Raw genomic sequence first — 19048 nt, 5'->3', positions numbered from 1 at the left:
GCTTGTGCGTTTACATGCACGTGAAAAACGAATTATTGCCTTAATCGGACTATAACAGGAGAACTTCAGTGCATGTAAACACTTTACTCCGATTAAAGTCAGAGTTCTCATTGTCCGATTGAGACGCCCAGATAATGCGATTGAATCGGATCTTCATCGGATGATGCGTGTGCGCATGCTCCACCACCGCTGCGCTGGCGTGTGACCCCGGAACAAACACGTCCAAGAAAGCCGACCGTAGAAGAAGAGAAACGGTGCCGTCTGAGGGATAGCGCGGATCTTACCTGCAGTGTGGAAGATGAGAACAGTTATTCTATTTTCTTGCGCTGCATTTAAACTGGGACAAGGACTGTAGTGAGAAAATCGAATTTTGAGCATAGCTCTATTAAACTCTGCATGTAAACGCACTGAGTGAGACCACCATGGATGCAAAGAAATAAATCGATGAATTACACTGGTTTAACTTTGTGCTGAGCTTCTTTTTTAAAAACATATATAATTATTAGTGGGTTTCTCTCCATGTTCCCTGTCTGTTACATCATTAATAACATTTCTGACAAACTATTTCTGCCACATACAATTAGACATTATGTCAGAACTGTTTATGTATGCTGACATGAAAGTGGTTTGTTTTTCCTCACAGTATTATCTGAGTTTTTTTTTTTTTTTTACAAGAGGAAGACTGCTAACATGAGTCATTTTCATTGAGGAGTTCAATTTTCATTTTATTCATTTATTTTCATTGTCCCTTTGATAGGATTAAAGGAGATCTAATAGAAGTAGAGTATGATCATAAATACATTTTGTTTTACATGATCAGCTACAGGCAGCAACCCCCACGACCCTAGTGAGGATTAAATGGTACAGTAGATGAGATAATATGGTTGTATAATAGTATGTTTGTTTATTTGTTTGTTTTCATTTTCCTGGGAGCGTGTCGACGGTGGCCCTAAACAGACAAACAACACTGTCTCTGCAGAGAAACATTTGTAGGCAGGTCATAACATGTGCCAGCATTTCCGGGTCCATGTTGATTGACAGATTTCCGAGGCTTTGACGTGTACCGCAGTAGAGGACCAACTCTCATCTTGTTCCTTGTTATTTAGGGAATTATTATTATTATTATTATTATTATTATTATTATTATTATTATTATTATTATTATTATTACCTTTTTAACGTTTCTGTTCCTTCAAAGCTACAAAAATAGTTCTGAAGAGACACTCCTCGCCTCTTGATTTAAGCTGTTCCTGTTTTTATTTTGCGGAAGCTGAAACTGAAAGTATCTTCAACCCTCTTCAACAACGGCCTCTGGTTAAATTAACTATCAGTGACAGGTCGGTGAATAGGAGTGATCTACAACATCACAAAATGGAAAACAACTTCCATGTCGTTTTTCGTAAAGAAACGGGATCGACCGAAACTAAGACAATCGACCTGGGAACCGAGGAACAGTTCAAACGCGTCACGATGCTGCAGCTGAGGGAGAAGATCATAGAGGCGTTTGAGTATGAAAACGTAGGAGGTAAAATCATTACGTTTATATCCAGGTACAGTCTTCCAGCCCTAAAACACAGTTAACTCTCTCTCTCTCTCTCTCTCTCAGATGATTTCAGGTTGATATTTGCTGGACGACAGCTGGAAGAAGACTCCACACTACTGTGTGAATATGGAATACCAACCTCGTCTGTTATACACTTAGTTCTCCGATTTCGAGGGGGAGGAACACCTTCTCTTCCTGAGAGGGGGGATGGCGGGATTGGTGACAAAGGGGGTAAAAACCGAAGCATGGAAAGGCTCTGTGATTTTTAAACCATTTTAATGACGTATCAAATCCGCTCATCAGTGACATAAGACCTCAAACAGTCACCTTAAGTTCAGTCCACAGGAAGTGTGAACATGTTGACTTGGACAGAAACATTCATTTGAGTGGTTGTGTAAATGTGTGTAAATATTAATCCAGGAACCTGCTGTTGTTATGAAATGCATCCCAGTTAAGACAGGAATAAATAATTACTGACGCATTTTTGAAACCATCTTCCACTGTTTTTGTGCTTTAGTCCTTTAAGTTTGTGTTGTCTGTTGTTTGACGTATGTGATCAGAGGCCCGTTTCACAAAGCAGATTTAGTGAAAACCCTGAGTTTATTAACCTTGAAATGAGGGTGTGTCCTGAAGGTCCCGTCGCTGATTCTGTCTGCTAATAACGGCAAACAACATCGGACTATACTGAGACTGTGTCAACGCAAAAATGATAAATAATTACCATACCCCCCCAAAAAAAAAACTTACTCGAAGAGCCAAACAAAGAAAAGATCAGCATCACAGAGAACAGAGGATGAGGGATGGAGGCGCGCACAGGTAAGCGCGCGCGCACACACAGACACAGGTGGAGCTTACAGGGATCCGTAGTCTCCTCCCTTTTATATCTTGCTCCCTCCACACAAGAGACTGGCCACCAGATGGCAGTCATTCACTGACATTAAATCAAGCACTTGGAGGAAGAGAACGGACAGATCTACAGACAGGGCACAGGAAGACAAGGCGACCCACAACAATTTACTGTCATTTACAAAGTTCATGTAATTATGAAGGAAATTCATAATACAAACATAATAAAACACATTAAATGCACCAGAACGGACTGCCTGGTGGCGACTGTACAAACGAGAGATGATAAGGAATAATAACCGTAATATTAATAATAAATGTAATAAAAGACATAGAAAGGGAAGTGAAAGTGTCCCCGGCGCTCCTTGACGTCAAATCAGGAGGAGGAGGAGGAGGTGACTAACTCTCATATTCACCCAGAGTGAGATGCGGCAGGAGCTCAGCAAGTGGCTTAACAACAACAACAACAACAACAACGCAGAATGGGGAAGATTTACCAGGTCACGATTCATGGATATAGGGGGGAGAAGATGCTGGTGGACCTCTGCAACACCGAGGAGCAGATGCAGAACATGACAGTGCTGCAGCTGAAGGAGAAGATAGCTCAGAGGATTCCCGAGTCCTCAGGTAAAGACGCAGAGAGAGAGAGAGAGAGAGAGAGAAGTGTTAGACACATCGTGTTTGCATTGAGGCACTATTTTGAACTCAATCCTCGAACCCAAACTTGATTTTCAGGGTGTGTCAGAAATATAGAGACAGATGTTTTCAACTCAACTTTTACACTTTTCACGTCCAACTCAAACGGTCAAGTTCAAAGTACAGAGGTGTTGACAGCAAAACGTTCGATCAAAAGTGAAAGTATGCAAGTCTATATTACAATGAATGTGTTATGTAATAATATAATATGTGTCTGCTTAAAGTACAAGACAATATAATCCTTTAAGATAATCTATCTATGGGGGAAATGACGCAAGGGTGAAACTAATTAAACAAAGAGCTCAGTAAGTACATTTACTTTACTCAAGTAAATGTACTTAGTTACTCTCAGCCTTTTTTTCCCCTCATCACTGATCCTCCAATCAACTGAGGAGCCACAAGGTTGTTTGTTTTAATTAATATGCCTTTTTGTGTGTGTCACTCTGTTTTATGTCACTCTGTGCAGGACAAGAATCTATAAGTCTGATCTTCGCTGACAAGAGGCTGGAGGAAGACTCTGAGAAGCTGTCTAAATACGGAGTCCAGCACATGTCTGTCATCCACATGACACTAAAGCTTCCTGGAGGACTGACAGTTTGACTGACGCCGTCTACGACCGCCGCTGCCACTACTGATACTGCTCCCTTTAAAATCTCCTCGCACTGTGTACAAATCTGAAAGCTTCAGCCTGCTGCACAAGGCTGGTTCTTGATGCCAGTAATCGTTTAATGATGGACTACTTGAAGCATCATTTCAACATTTTCATTAAAACTATTTCCTCTAACAGTGTGTGTGCAGATTTTAGGAGGCCTTCAGAATGCCACATAACCATGGCAATAAATAAAAAGCCATAAATACAGTTAAATTTTAAACTCACATTAAGATGAAGCATTCGGTGCATGTAGCCTCCAAAAGGAGGCTACAGGCTACATTTTTTTTTTTTAGGAATCATTATATTTTGACCATAGCAAGTTATCAGATGAAACATATTGTACTACTTATCAAGGGTACTTCATCTCAATGCTTACCAACTCACTGTTTTGTTTTTTGCGTTCCCAGTCAAGACTGACCAATATCACTTATTATCCAGACAAAGGCCCAAATCTCAAAAGCTTGACCACATTGCTACCACAATTAAAATATATCAATATCAACGATAACAAACTGAAGACAAATCCGCTGATGATTAAGAAGTCTCGGCTGACGTTGTGGTCACCTTTCATGCAGACCAAAAATAAGTTTTTGTCCTGGACATCCCCAGCTGAGAGGACAGGTCAGCTTCCACCTGGGAATGTCATTAGGATGAGCCCAGGCCCGGTGCCAAATGTCATATCCAGGGTGGATGACATCAAGTCCTGTTTCCAGCTTTTCCTCACACACTCCATTGTACCCCTTGTAAAAACCCTTTGTGATCCAAGGATGATCTATATATTTTAATTTCTTATATATACAGTTTTTATCCTTTTAAATGTACTTAAGAATTCATCATATGCCCTGTTTGTGTGATTACTGTTATACACATTATCCCAGGTTTGTGCCTTTAAATCATTTTTGAATGCTTTATTGATGCTTTATTGAAAATATTTGTAAACGTCTAAAGAATGTGAATGAAGTGCGTTGTCTCTCTCTCCCTCTCTATCTCTCTGTCAGTAGAGATCAGGCTTGCTTTCGCTGTACATACACTGCATGAAGACTCATCCCCACTGTGTGAATATCTGTAATACACACACTCTACTTGTTCTCTTCTTGTTTTTAAAACCATCTTAAACTGTTTTTGTGTTTTACAGTTTTTTTTACAACCATTGTGACCCATTTGTTAGGACTTTAAACACTTTTTCAAAACTGTTTACACACATCACAATTCTCCAAACAGTTCATTTCATGCTCAAAATCACGCAGTGTAACTAAACACAGACACACACTTCCAAAATACAATAATACACTAACACAGCTCACCAAATCTACCAAAGTGCTGAAGCACGTTGTCTTCCAACAGAAACATTTAGTCAGTCACAGCGTCATAAAAAACACTGACAACTGATGGAATAACACAAACTGAATCACTTTGCATGTGTCAAATCTACTTTTTTCCTTTACAATCAACAGATTATTGTGTTGATCATACATGTAAATTAATGTTTCATTTTTCATTTGTTGGGCATGATTTTTGTTCCTTTTTTCTGTACAACACTCGGCACAAAAAGTGAACAGCCCATGTCAGGGCAACTTTCCAGAACGTTTATGAAAACAGAAGATAGTAAATGACAGGATTTGCAGTAAACACTTTACTATATGGCAAATGAAAATGACTTACAGTCGAGTTAAGAGAGAAAACAAATCAGCATTTAGCTGTCATTCATTACTGTGAGGGACCGAGCTGCAAAGCATGAGGAGTCGCAGGTGGATTTTGAAAAATAATGGATTTATTTACCCAAAAAAAAATGAGAAACAAATTTCAAGAACAAATAATTAATTCCAGGCCTGTAAAAGAGGTCAAATAAACAAAACTAAACTCAGCCTATAATTATAAAGTGAGTGGCTGATTAGGCCAAGTACACAAAAGGGGGGACATCATAACACAATAACTAACAACGAAAGAAACAACACAGGACAGTTAATTTACCAGTTAAATGAACATTAAATTAAATCAAACTCAAACTATTCAAATAACCCCATATGTATGTAAAAATGTATGTGTGGTCATTTACATGTTTGTTGATGTGCATATGAATGTAGAAGTGTCACAAATCCAAACTGAAGTGTGTCGTGTGCAGGGGTTACCAATCTTGATGTGGCTGTGGGGCTGCTAGTGCAGCCATCACAATTACTGTATTGTCAAATACACAAAAAGAAAAAGGAGGAGAAAAAGTCTCTGTAAAAAAAGGAAGAAATAAAAAAACTGATCTGCTCGGTCGTCAGCATTGGGCCACATATTTTCATCCACATCACACCTGATGTCTTCTCTGGCCAAGCATCTTGGGAAGCATCTTTTTACATACCTTATCCAGCCCTTGGCAGTTGTCTGCTGTGATATCCTGGCATGCAGCAGCCATTGCATCCAGGTTGGTCAATGTTGATCACATTTGGTCATGTGGATGGTGATCGAATACTTTCCACCTCCAGGCTGGAAAACACTTCTTCTATTGGGTTGAGGAAAGGGGAGTAAGGGGCAAGGAAAAGGGACATCGTCCTGGGATGGGCATCAAACCAAGCTGTGACTGCATGTGCATGGTGGAATGCCACATTGTCCCAGGTGATCACATATACTAGCAAGTTACCCCCCAACTCACCCTTTCCCCCTCAGGGACCAGTCTGTCACACAGCTTCTAAAAACTGGAGAGGGCGTTTGGTGTTGAAGGGGCCAATTTGACTTTTATGCAGGAGCTCACCATTGTTAGATATTGCTGCACGCATGGTGATGTTGGCTCCTCTCTGGTCAGGCACAGCAACCGTGGCTCTTTTACCAATGATGTTTCTGCCCCGCCTACGTTTTTTGGCCAAGTTGAAGCCAGCCTCACCAATGTACATTATGTTATGTGGGACTTGATTGGTCTCCAACTCCATGACTCTCTGTAAGCAATCGAACTAAATGTATGTAAATGATTTAGAGTACTTTACGTATATAGGGTCATAGCAGTTTACTGTAAAACACATTATTAGTACAGTGTATTTTGGATTTACAATAATAACCTAACCTGGACATATTGGTGATGGAGTTTGTGACAAAGTGGGTCAGACCATTTGTCTCATTATTACCATCGTTAGTTTAGTTTAACCATACTTGTTTGTTTCAGCTATGTTCCCATCAGTAATCACCATTTTGCAGATACAGACTATTCCGGGTTTGTTTGTGTTTTGTATTATGTTTGGTTATATTTGGTAGCTCAACATCTTGGTTAAAATAATAGATTTAGTTATAGTTTATTGATTTACTTCTTGTTAAAATAAGTTATGTTGATATTCAATTGTGTTACTTACCATACTCACCATGTGGCCAGAGTTAAAGAAGGGAGTGCGGCGATATTTCCTGCTTATTTCCAGCGAGGCTGGGTTAGGAGGAGGAGAGGTTATTTAGGCAGGGGCCTTTTGTCTGTCAGGGGGGAAACAGTGTGCTGATCAGGTGTAGCAATTTACACATGATTTAAGTTGAATTTTGCATTTGTTATAAGTTGAGTTTTATTTAGTTCAACTCAGTTAACTGTTCAGTTATCTTTTTTTCTGTTGATTATACTTTTGTTGCTACAACAAAGCTAAAAGCACATGTAAATAAACACCTTGCGATCATTTTTTTAAACAAACGGCCTTGAATCTGCCTCCTACTTATGCCGCTCCAGTCAGCTTCCCAACAGAGTTCCTTGATGCGAACACTGTTCCCTTCAAAAGGGAATTTATAAAGTTGCTTCATCAGGACTCTGTGTTTAGCCAGAGTCCGAGAAATAGATGTAAGGCTGATTGCTGTGATGCTTTCAAAGACAAGGTTGTCTTGTAAAATATTGGCCCGAATTTCTTTCAGTTTTATTTCATTGTTGGCAATCACCATGTTGACAATGGCAAGCTCCTGTTCTTCATTCAGAAGCCTGCACCTGCCCCTGATGGACGTAAACGTTAAAGCCTTAGAGGAACGAAGTTATATATTACTATAGGGGCCAGAAGAATACAGTTACTGTAATTCATGTTACACTGTTCAGTAGGAAAGGCCTTTATACAATACAGTGAACACTGTAATCTACCTGTTGGTCGCACGAAAAATCCGGACAATGGATGCCACTGTGCTACTCTACGTGACAACCCATGGTCGATGATGGTAGCTTGTATTGACAAACAGTGTGAAAGTTAACATGTACTGTTTAGGTCTTGATTGAGCTCATGTGTAAAAGGAGTTGAAACTAATTTTAAACGTGTAAAATGTGTGTATTTTGTGACAAAAGAAGAATTGCGTGAACTGTATACCCCACACAGGCTGATGTTGTGGTAACTGTGTGAAGAGTTTTGAAAAAGTGTTAAAAGCATTGAACAACGGGTCATAGCCATTGTAAATAAAAAAAAACTGTACTAGCTATTTTAAATCTGTTGTATAAAGTCCAACATACAGGAGAGATATTAACATGAATTTCAGTGTGTGTTTATTTAGACAGAAACTTTATTAAATGATGCAGTGATTAAATCAGGGAACAATCTTCAGTAGCAGTTTTAATGCAGCATGTAATAAAACACAGTGAAGTAATAAGAGAATGCAGCTGTCTTAATGTCATTTAATGTGCACAAACAAGCAGGTCTGTAATGTTTTTCGCGTCTGATGCAATAAAAGATGAATTCTAACCAGATAGGAGACAGCTGTGAGCATGCATGAATAATAAATGAGTGTGTGAAGCTGTTTAGTTTCTGTGCCACACAGGGATGGATGTTTGCCTGGGAGCCACACCGTCACTGCAGGCGATGAAGTAAGAGCTGGTCTCCAGGCACTCAGGAGTCAGCTTCAGACACACAAAGCAGAACTCAACCTGGCAGCGAGGACAGATGATGTTCTTGCAGCCTGTCTTGTCGTGCTCCACCCTCTGACCACAGGTGGGACAGACTCGGATGGAGGGACAGGCGGTCACTCCCTGCACCTCTGTGAGGACGGTCGTGTTGCAGTTCTTGAGGAGCTCTAAGTCGTGGTTGATGCAGCCATCGTTGTCGCAGCGATCGGATCGTGGAGCTGCTCCTTTCCAAGGCTTCAGACACTGCCAGCAGAACTCGTACACCTTCTTCATGTCTGCTGTGCAGACTGTACAGCGCACACTGAGGTTAGTCAGGTCCTCTCTCTCCACGTAGCTTTTACACCCAGGACACTGTAAGAGGCATTAAATGAACAGCTGAACATTTCAGGAAATATGTGTCTTTATTTCCATGTTGAGCATTAGATGAAAAAGTTCATACCCCCTCATACCATTAACTGGAACTTACACCTTGTTATTTTATGTCACCAAAAATACTGAAACAGCTACTTGTCCAAAGGTCAAAGGCTGCATTTATGATGCTTTTATATGGCACTTTAGTCCAAAGTACGTGCTCACACTGAGCCAGTCTAGCTTCCCCAGGTTGAATATGTGAGCTGCCTGTTAGTTTGAACATCATATACATTCAGTACAGAACTCAGATATGAGAGTGCTTCTGGCCTAGCTTTATGTGTCTTGCATGTCTGCTGTAAGTCTGCAGGGTTTTTCAGAACGTAGCAGGACACTTACTGACTTATATTCACAGTATTCTGTGGCGGCCAGACGTGCCATATTCTCCTCAAAATACGCCATCTCTTCAGCCGTCAGCACAGCCAGCCTGCGCACCTCTTGATAGGACCACACAGCGCCACACTTCTGCAAGGTGCCGGTCTTCAAAGCAGGACACTTGAATTTGTACTGGCCCTGAAATTAAAATAACATACATATAGTTACTGTCCCAGGCAAGGATGCAGGGAAATGAGGGGAAAATCTCTTTTTGGTGGAGGTGAACTTCTAAGTTTTTCTCCTAACTGTAAAGTTACATTAGAATCAATAGGTGCACTACTAAAACCAATGTTTTATAATAAGGCCTCTTTGTGGTTGCTCAGTATAAATGGAAACAGTGTTAGAATGAAATTCTTTATGGAAGATGTAGTTTGTGTTGCTGCTAAACTGGGGTGAATTTAAGACATAAGTGTTTCTGTTATTTAGCCTATAGCCCAGTGACAAAGAAAAAGTAATACTGAATACCCTAACCTTCAGGAGATTTGATGTAGTGTAGGGCTGTAACAGTAGAAGGATGTTTATGTTTCTTATGCACCTAATCAATTGGTAAGTAAATGTATAGTATGCATTGTTAAATCGTCGTCTATAGTAACTATTCCTTCCAGCAATTCAAAATAATAGACTACTTCAGTACTTCAAACAGAGCTAAACTTAAATCGACATAGAAAATCAGGATTGGACAAAACGAAAAATAAACAAATAAATAAATGGATAAAACCTGCCTATAAAGCTAATGATGGTGGAAAGTACCTGATCCAGCAGGCTGCGACACCATCCAGTGAGAGACTCCGGGGTGACGGCGTGGCCGCAGGACATCTCTGCTCTAAGATTCAAGTCTCCTTCTTCAGGGGCTGAGGCGCACAACGACGAGAGACATTGAACTCAACACATCACCATCACGCTGCACAGCTAACACAACAAGATTCCATCTGTCTCATTTTAGAAAAACGCCAAGGAAATATCAGCATGCACAGCTAGCACGTAGACAAAATGACACTAAATGCACGCGGCCGCTTTATTTGGCTCTGGTATGAAATCAGCGCAATCATTATGAAATACGCGCAAATTCAAAATGTGATTTTAAGGGAGCTCGCTACAAGACAGCGACTGTTAAAAAAGTTCTTACGAAGTGGATCCAGATCATCTGGCCTGTTGACAAATTTCAGCGTGGTGTCTTTGGGGTCATATCTCTTCTCCACTGTGGTCATTTTGCTTCAGATCGGCTGGGCTCTCCGCGGCAAACTGCGTCTCGTCTGCACCCTTGTCTGCCTTTTTTTTTTTTTTTTTTTTTTTTAGACTGCGCGACCCAACAACAAGTCCGTCGGTTAAACACTTTCACTTTCTGAGGGGTATTTACAGGAACCCACGTGAAAGCAAAGAAGCAGTTGAGGAAAAGAAACACGCCCAGGTGACAAGACGATGTCTTGGAATAACCGGTAGTTTCCATTAATCAGCAGAGACCGAGGTTAAAATAGAAAGGCATTCACCTTTGGTTAGGCCACAGATACTCGGGAAAAGTTCAGTCCTGTAGAGTAAGTAAACTGTGGCAAGGCAACTGTGAAGGTTCAAATGCACCAGAACCGAGTGCTTGGTGTAGCAACAAAAGAAAGAATGACAAGGAATAATAATATTAATAATAAATATTAAATAGTAATAATAAAAAGCATAGAAAGGAAAGTGAAAGTGTCCCCAGCCCCCTGACGTCATATGGGGAGGGACGAGCCCAATCAGCAGTCTGTACAGTTATTCACTCTCAGAGACAGACTCGGAAGGAGCGCAACAAGTGGCTCACAAAAACAACAACAACAGCGCACAATGGGCAAGATCTACCAGGTCGTAGTTCACGGCTTTAAGGGGGAGAAGATGATGATCGATCTCTGCAACACCGAGGAGCAGATGCAGACCATGACAGTGCTGCAGCTGAAGGAGAAGATAGCTCAGAAGCTTCCCGAGTCCTCAGGTAAAGACGCGCATGTTTGCCCCGAGACACTATTTTGAATTTAATAATCAAAACCAAACTTGATTTCCAGGTGTGTCGGAATGTTTTAAATTTACTTTTACACTTTTCACTTCCAACTCAAACTGTCACGTTTAAAGTACAGAGGTGTTGGCCGCAAAATATTCGACCAGAAGTGAAAGTATGCAAGTCTATATTATTCTATCAGTTTATACATTGTTCGGACTTTTCCATAAGGAGTATTGTGTGAAACATAACAGGCTTTTGCTTAAATACGGGTTTAAGTTCCTCTTGTACTTTGTTTCCTCATCACTGATCCTCCAATCAGCTGAGGAGACTTCGGCCTTGAGTTGTATTGTGCTGCACGCAGTCATGTTTTAAGTAATATGCCTTTTTGTGTGTGTCACTCTGTGCAGGACAAGAAAACATAAGTCTGATCTTCGCTGACAAGAGGCTGGATGAAGACTGTGAGAAGCTGTCTAAATACGGAGTCCAGAACATGTCTGTCATCCTCATGACGATAAAGGTTCCCGGAGGACTGACGGTTTGACTGACGCCGTCTCCGACCACACCACTGCCACTAACGATGCTGCTTCCTTTAAAATCTTCCTATACCGTTTACAAATCTGAAAGCTTCAGCCGCTTGGTTTTTAATGCCAATGATCGTTTTATGCCGGACTACTTGAAGTGTCATTTTCTCATGTTGCACATAATAAAACTGTGTTCTCTCCGATGTCTGGTCTTTGATTAAGTGTGCACATTTTAGGAGGCCTCCAGAACCCCCACAATATCATGACAATAAATAAAAAGCCTTAAAATCAGTTAATTGTCTAGTAAAAGTGGTAGTGACAGCAGCAGGCAACATATCTTTACATAAGAGGGACAAAAGATAGAAACTAATCAAAATTAACATAACTGATTTTAGCTGCTAAGGCTAAAAAAGGTTATTCAAAAATAGGAAATGTCAATACAAAGCAGGCTATACCCAGCAGAACATAAAGCAGGCTTCTGCAGCCTATAAGGCCTTTCTTTCCCCTTGAAAAAATAAAGAAGTTGTGAGTGAAATGTTAATTTTTTACCCCTTTATCTGGGCAATTTGGTTTAATGGTGACTTTCGTCAGCCTTACCTTTAATTTCCCATTTTAATGTTGACATTTGAGTTGCACGTATTGCCTTTAAAAAAAAAAAAAAAAAAAAAAAAAAAAATCTGCTTTATTTAATTATAGCATATGCTGCGTTCATTTTCTACTTCTAAACAAATATGTCCCAGTCATCCAAGCAGAGGAGGAGCGTCCGATTACATCATAGTTTATTTAAACACATACAGTAACGGTTCTCGTCCTTTATCTTTGATACAGTCTAATTTCAATCTGCAGATATTGTCGGTTGACAGTTTTTTCCAGGTAATCCTTGAGTATTTCGATAATAATTAAAAAAAGAAGAAAAAAACCGACACCGCCTGAATGCATCATTACTGCAATAGGTCTGCTGCAAGGTAAGTGAAACAGAAAGCGTCCGAGGGTTTTAACTTCGCTGGAGACTCGCTGCTTGTTGTTCGCCCCGTCCGCGTCCCCAGTAATGTCGTGAAAGTGTCTCACATCTGAAGGTAAGTTCATCTTTTTCCTTTGACGTTCCCGTTGTTTTCGTCAATCCACAATGACAAATCAAAGCAAATGCGATGTATTGATTGTCAACGTGCAATTGTTTTGCAGCTCAACGTTGTAAAAGTGAACTGATCCTCTAGAGATTTGAAATGAATGTCGCTGATTACAGTACTAGTAAGTATGCAGTGGGTTCTGAAAGCCTTTCAGCCTTCAGTTATTTTTTCATTCCACACTCCGTAATAATGAACCGTGAAATTCATTCAGCCAAACCAAGTAATGGTGTCTGAAGTTCTTTTATGAGCTTTTTAACTCTGTCCAATCGATGACCAGTTCAAAGGTTAACTGGATACATGCCAAGAATAGTTAAAGCAACAAGGAACACAGCAAAGAGACAGAGATAAATGTGCAAGATCAGAAGTATTGAAACTACATTTTAATTATTGGCATCAGTTGAAGTGTTTTTTTTCCCCCATATACAATCCTGATAACAATAAAACACTAATCACATGAATCCATTGCTTGTTCAGTTTTCAGTAATGGAATGAAGACAGAAGCCCCCTACCACGGCTTGAAGAACCAAGGATCAACATGTTACTTGAACAGTGTGCTGCAGGTGCTGTTCATGACCAAAGACTTCAGAGAAGCAGTGAAAAGGTTTATTACTCTCCAACGTCATACTTTACAATGTATTTAAAGTTCAGTGTGTCTTTAAGTCACTCATGTATGTTTTTTTATTTAGGTACAGAGAAGAAAACACAGAGTGTTTTGACCATGACCTCAATGACTTATTTAAGAACTTACAAGAACGTACAACAGACACATCTGAAATAAGAAAGAAGCTGGGCATTGTCAAAGGTAGAGCACGTCAACACACAGAACAACACAACCTATGAATAGTCTGTGTGTCACAGGACCAATAGTACTTACTGTTTAACTGATTGATTAACCTTTTGTCTCTCTACTCAGTGTATGAACAACAGGATGCTGCCGAGTACTTTGAGAAGATTTTAAGACTGACCAGTCCTGAGGCATCTCAGGTAAACACTGCATCAACACCAAAGACAGTCTACAAGATGGATAAAAGAAATGAACACTTGTTTACAGGTTTCTTTATATTTGTGTTTCCAGATCTTTCGCGGGGAGCTGACACATGAGACCACCTGCTGTAAATGTGATACAAAGTCTGGCACCACTGAGCCGTTTTGGCATCTTCCTCTCGCGTTGATGGATTCCAGCAGCAAAGACTATAGTGTGGTAAGAACGGTTCTCTTCCATTTCCAGAAAAAAACATGTTACCATGATGAAAACGGACATGTCAGCTCCTTTTCCAACACCTCTTATGAGTAACAAATGTCAACGACTACAAAGATTGTGAAGCTTTGTACAGTTGGCACGTCCCAGTCAGGTCCATCACTATTAGAGTTGCCCTGGAAACATTTCCATTGTTGTTTTGGTTTATTTTAGTGTGTTTTTGTATTTGTTGTGTGTTGATGCATTCCATTTCTGTATTTGGTCATTTCAATGTAAGTCTAATTACATCCAAGGTACAGAAGGTGGAACAGAAAGGCCACTTTTATTTGGCCACTGATTGAAACCAAATCAGTACTCCTCTGCTGCTTTTTGTATTAAACTGTAGATTACTTTTAAGATGATTCTCTCTTGTTGCTGGTTCTCTGCTCCGTTTGATCGTCTCTTTGTCTCAGATTCCTCTTAGAAAGAGAAACTGGTTTGTACATTTTAGTCAGAGCTGAGATCAGAAGTAGATGACTTGAGTATATGTTTCAGGAGGACGGCATCCAGCAGTTTTTCAAGGCTTCAGTATTCAACGGAGACAATCAGATGTACTGTGACACCTGTGATGACAAAAATGATGCTACTACTGTGAGTAAAGAGCCATGAATGTTTCTGACTTCAAAGACAAACCTGATTTCTGGACCTGAATCTAGTTTCTCATGTTATTGTATTCAGCAATATGTAATCAGGAACCATCCAGAAGTTTTGATGTTGCTGCTGAAGAGGTTTGACTTCAACTACTATTACATGAAGTACTTCAAAATCAACCGTGTTGTGGCTGTTCCCTACAGTCTTCAGATACCAGAGGTACATTTACAGAGTCTATCAGTATTTGATCACAAATACTTTGTTTTTTATTCCTAATTTTAATGTCTGTCTCTTTTTTGTTGCTTTGATTAGGGTCAGACATATGAACTGTATGCAGTTGTGGATCATTTTGGTGATCTGATGAGTGGACATTACGCAGCAACAATCAAAGATGAGCCTGGAGACAGATGGTTCCGCTTCGATGATACCAGGGTCACATTGGTAACCACCTTCCCTTCAGTGTTACTGAGTTGTTACAGTGAAATAATGGATTCATCATGTTGTGTTTTGTTATTTCTTCCATCAACAGTTTGATTATCAGCCGTTCCAGGTGGACAACACTGAGACGTGAGTTTTAGTTTCATTCATATCACCACTGTATACCTGGACAGCTGGTATAAACGGGCTAGCAAGGCTAAGCCTTCCCAAGCTAACACAAATGAGAAAATTATTTTTTGTTTTAAATTTTGGTGAAACCAACGGTAGCAACAGCACCAAAAAGTCAAAAGAAAAACACAGAAACACAGACATCTCTAAATGGGCTGATTTATTACAGCAACACCGCCCACTGTCCACTTTCATTTAGACTTTAGGCTTTTTTCCGTAGTGCAGTATTGGTTGTCATAGTTTCAGTAAGTGAACATCCTCAAACAAAGCTACATAATTAAAATTATTGAATTATTTGTTAGTATTTTCCAGAAGTTGCACTTTTTATTTCACATGTTTTGAATGAAAACACCATCTGAGTCTGTTAAAAATGTCTGTCAGTGAAATGTTGTGATTGTCATGTCAGCCTTATGATTAATGCTTGAAGTGGTCACTGAACAGAACAACATTTGCAGCTAATTGTCGGTAAAAGGGAATAGTTCCCTCTCTAGCATCGCCGCTTGCTGCTTGTTTTGGTTTATCTTTATATTTCTTTTGTTTGTGTTTTCATACTCTGATATTCTATTCTAGTGTCTCAGATTCAGACTGAACAATCTTTCCATTCAATGAATTTGAGAAGTTAAATTTTTTTTTTGATTTGTCAATAAGGGGTGCAGTGAAGCATCCTCAAGCCGGACCAGTTGAAAACCAGTGATGCAGAGCGCTAAGAAAAGTCTAGTGTACCTGCAATTGATGTAACTGTGTGTATTGTAGGTGATGTTCCTTTTGAAGCTAACTATTTAATCGGTATTAGGCATCCACCAAATTTCATCACCAGCCGAAATAATAAGAAATAATAAGAAATAATAAGTTCATCATATTGAAATGAATTCATTTTTCAATGTATTTGAACAAGTGCACATTTGAACTTGTTTGGATATATCCGGTTTCACGGTTTGAAACACACAACGCATAAGACTGACATAATCTTGTCAAGCACACAAGTAACTATTGAAGAAGCTGAAGAAACTTGATTTCTTTCTAGATCATTTTTCCCGTAGGAATTGTTTCAAAGAGGATCGAATGTTTTGTTATTTTCTGAATGACCACATCCCGAAAATGCCCCTGGATACCACATAAGCTATACATTTCTTTCTTTTCACATTTCTCCCTCTAGATCCCGGAGTGCTTACCTTCTGTTTTACAGGAAGATGAAACGTAAGAGATACACTTTCATTACGAATGATGCCATCTAACTGTTTAGTACTTCACCTTATTTCATAGCTATTTTTGTTTCACTGCAGATGCTGACAGCTGCAGGCTCTCCCATAGTGGAGGTGTCCAACCCAACCCCCATCGAGATGACAACGACAACGACACAACGTCTGTTCCCATCGACAGAAATGTACCAGAAATAGTCAGTGTTGTTCCTACAGTTCCACCTCCTGGGCGATCTGAAAATGTAGAAAATCCAGACAGTGAAGTTGATGTTAGGAGGCCTGAACAAGACAGTTACCAGGATCATGACTTGTATAAGAATGTTGAAGATGAATATGTCGACAAACAGGGGAGTGATGAGGGGAAGAAAATGAAGGATGATGAGGAGAACATGGGAGGAAAGGCAGAAGCTGATGACCAGGAAGTAAACAGACAACTGATCTGTACAGAAACGACAAGTGTAGAGGATCAGGAAAAGGCAGCGATACAAAAGAACAGAGAAGAGAGTGAAGAGGAGTCACTGGTAGAAGATCAGCAGCAGGACAATGGAGAGTTAGTCAGTGTTAGACACAACAGAAATGAACATCAGGACAGTAAACAGAGAACTGGACACTATGTGAAAACTAGACGACCTATGTCAGTTGAACGTGTCAGTGTGGAGAAGAACGAAGATACTGAGATAATAACATATCGACTTATGCAAAAGGGAAAACATTCTGGGAATGATGAGAGAGTTGATGACACTAGACAAAAAGAAAGAACTGATTATCCAGAGTGTAAAAGGGAAATCAGTGACACATCAAGAAATTTTTCTCTGGGACAAATGGACCCGAAGGTTGATAGTAGGAGACGTGATGAGCACGTGCAAAGTAGAGGATCCACAGTACACTGTAGTGTGTATGTTGAGGACAATGGAAGGTCACATGAGAGACAGAAACAGGAAGTCAGACACAGCAGAGGAGATTTGAGACAGGGACTGTCAGGAAGTAGAGGACCGACACAGATCCAAGGAGAAATAAGAGATCAGGGGAGACACCATGGACCAGATGAAAAATCTGTGAGGCACAGCTCCATTAGAGAAAACAAAGAGGGAGGTGCAGGTCATTCAAAGCCACGTCCAGGTAAGAGAACCCATAGTGATACTCAAAGAAGTCTCAAGACAAAGCAGGCATGGGCAGAAGTAGAAGATACACCTCACAGAATGAACAGTGGTAGTCATGAGAGAAGATCTGATCAAAACACAGATGGTTTAACTAAAGATGTCAGTAAGTTAAACCTGAATAAGTCACCTTTCACAGAGACACAGACACAAGGACATGTAAGACTCTTTGGAAACAAAGGAGAGGACAATGAGGAAACTCAGTTAAATGTCAGTTCACCTCCAAGGAAAAGAAAGAAAGAAAAAAGACAAAAAAGAAAGAAAGAAAAGGGACAGAAAAAAAATAAAAACATAAGTTGTCTTTGGTCTTGTGTTTCTGCTCCAAAAAGTCCAGACGATGTGAACGAGAAGTATTGAGATGAAATATATGACACAAATGATTGTCTAGACTGCACGCTGTTGTTCATCGACAATGTTGTCTCATTAGTTTTTGAATGAGTGATTTTCAGCTAAATGACACTTATCACAGATCAATAAGTAACCAGACAGTATGGAGAACGCAGCCACGTGGACGAACCTCTCTTTGATCATATTCATGTGAAGTTTGGTGTCAGTTGCTCGTTGCATACATCACTTCCTGTTTAAGAAGCCAGGGCTGATTTAGTCACATTTATTCAGTGTGTAGAAATTCACACAGATGAACTGCAATGAAAATGTCAGTGCAGAGAAAAACACGTTTATTCTAAGTACAAACTGACCTGTCATATAATTTGTTGTCTTTTTACACCCAAAATGTTCTCCTAATGCAGCACGTCGTATAGTTTCAGACGTCAGCCTTGTTATAAATGTGTATGTGTTTAGTTATTTGTTCGTCAAGGACAGTTTTGAATGACCTGTGATTGTTGTTTACTGTCCAGTCACCTCACACCTGTAAATCACTGCCCACTGACTACTGCTAAAGAGTGTGTGATGAGAGCCAAACTACCGTGTCTGTGTTATATGAAGTACTTTGCTGTGATTTAAATAAATAAAGATATATAAAGCTTGTTTTTCTTCCCAGTTTCTTGTGAAGATGAGACTGTTTGTATCAAAAGAAGTAATTTAGGAGCAGTTTTGAGAGTAATAGCACAGGGTCCAGAAGAACAGATGCATCTATAGGTGAGAAAATGAAGGACTAGATGAGAGAAGAAGAGGTATGAAAAACTAATATAAACCCCTGAATTTCTGTGTGCCACGGGATTGTTTCAGCAGGAAGAGCTGCACACCAACTTCAGCTTCCTTACAGTGAGTCAGCTTCTAAAATATGTGTCCTCTTGTTTTACCCGTTCAACCTCATACCAGGTTCTGTGAATGGTT

At 39.9% G+C, this 19048-nt stretch overlaps 2 protein-coding genes across 2 annotated transcripts; one reads left to right on the top strand and one right to left on the bottom strand.

The window, feature by feature from the left end:
- Positions 1 to 8191: 8191 nt before the first annotated feature.
- On the bottom strand, positions 8192 to 10668 carry LOC125018699 (probable E3 ubiquitin-protein ligase ARI5). The gene is made up of 4 exons (XM_047602832.1): positions 10475 to 10668; positions 10099 to 10199; positions 9313 to 9486; positions 8192 to 8916 (listed from the first exon to the last, which is right to left on the bottom strand). Exons 1-4 carry the CDS (start codon positions 10554 to 10556, stop codon positions 8461 to 8463), a joined length of 813 nt encoding a protein of 270 aa, XP_047458788.1. The 5' UTR covers positions 10557 to 10668; the 3' UTR covers positions 8192 to 8460.
- Positions 10669 to 12852: 2184 nt separating this feature from the next.
- Positions 12853 to 18740, top strand: LOC125022589 (probable ubiquitin carboxyl-terminal hydrolase creB). The gene is made up of 12 exons (XM_047609366.1): positions 12853 to 12911; positions 13018 to 13083; positions 13437 to 13563; positions 13649 to 13764; positions 13876 to 13946; positions 14038 to 14163; positions 14695 to 14790; positions 14878 to 15009; positions 15103 to 15231; positions 15320 to 15357; positions 16553 to 16593; positions 16680 to 18740. Exons 2-12 carry the CDS (start codon positions 13059 to 13061, stop codon positions 18107 to 18109), a joined length of 2331 nt encoding a protein of 776 aa, XP_047465322.1. The 5' UTR covers positions 12853 to 12911; positions 13018 to 13058; the 3' UTR covers positions 18110 to 18740.
- The last annotated feature ends 308 nt before the right edge of the window (positions 18741 to 19048 follow it).

This window comes from Mugil cephalus, chromosome 1, assembly GCF_022458985.1.
Source record: "Mugil cephalus isolate CIBA_MC_2020 chromosome 1, CIBA_Mcephalus_1.1, whole genome shotgun sequence".
Taxonomy (NCBI): Eukaryota; Metazoa; Chordata; class Actinopteri; order Mugiliformes; family Mugilidae; genus Mugil; species Mugil cephalus.
Note: the sequence above shows the minus strand (reverse complement) of the source record. Positions and strands in the feature narration are given on the sequence as shown.

Excerpts from the sequence above, each read along its gene's own strand:
- LOC125018699 (XM_047602832.1), bottom strand. The coding sequence starts at position 10,556 with ATGACCACAGTGGAGAAGAGATATGACCCCAAAGACACCACGCTGAAA. Across the intron at positions 10,200-10,474 it reads AGATGATCTGGATCCACTTC|CCCCTGAAGAAGGAGACTTG; the intron begins GTAAGAACTTTT and ends TGTGCGCCTCAG. Across the intron at positions 9,487-10,098 it reads GTCGCAGCCTGCTGGATCAG|GGCCAGTACAAATTCAAGTG; the intron begins GTACTTTCCACC and ends TTTTAATTTCAG.
- LOC125022589 (XM_047609366.1), top strand. The coding sequence starts at position 13,059 with ATGAATGTCGCTGATTACAGTACTA. Across the intron at positions 13,084-13,436 it reads TGTCGCTGATTACAGTACTA|TTTTCAGTAATGGAATGAAG; the intron begins GTAAGTATGCAG and ends TTGCTTGTTCAG. Across the intron at positions 15,010-15,102 it reads ACAGTCTTCAGATACCAGAG|GGTCAGACATATGAACTGTA; the intron begins GTACATTTACAG and ends TGCTTTGATTAG.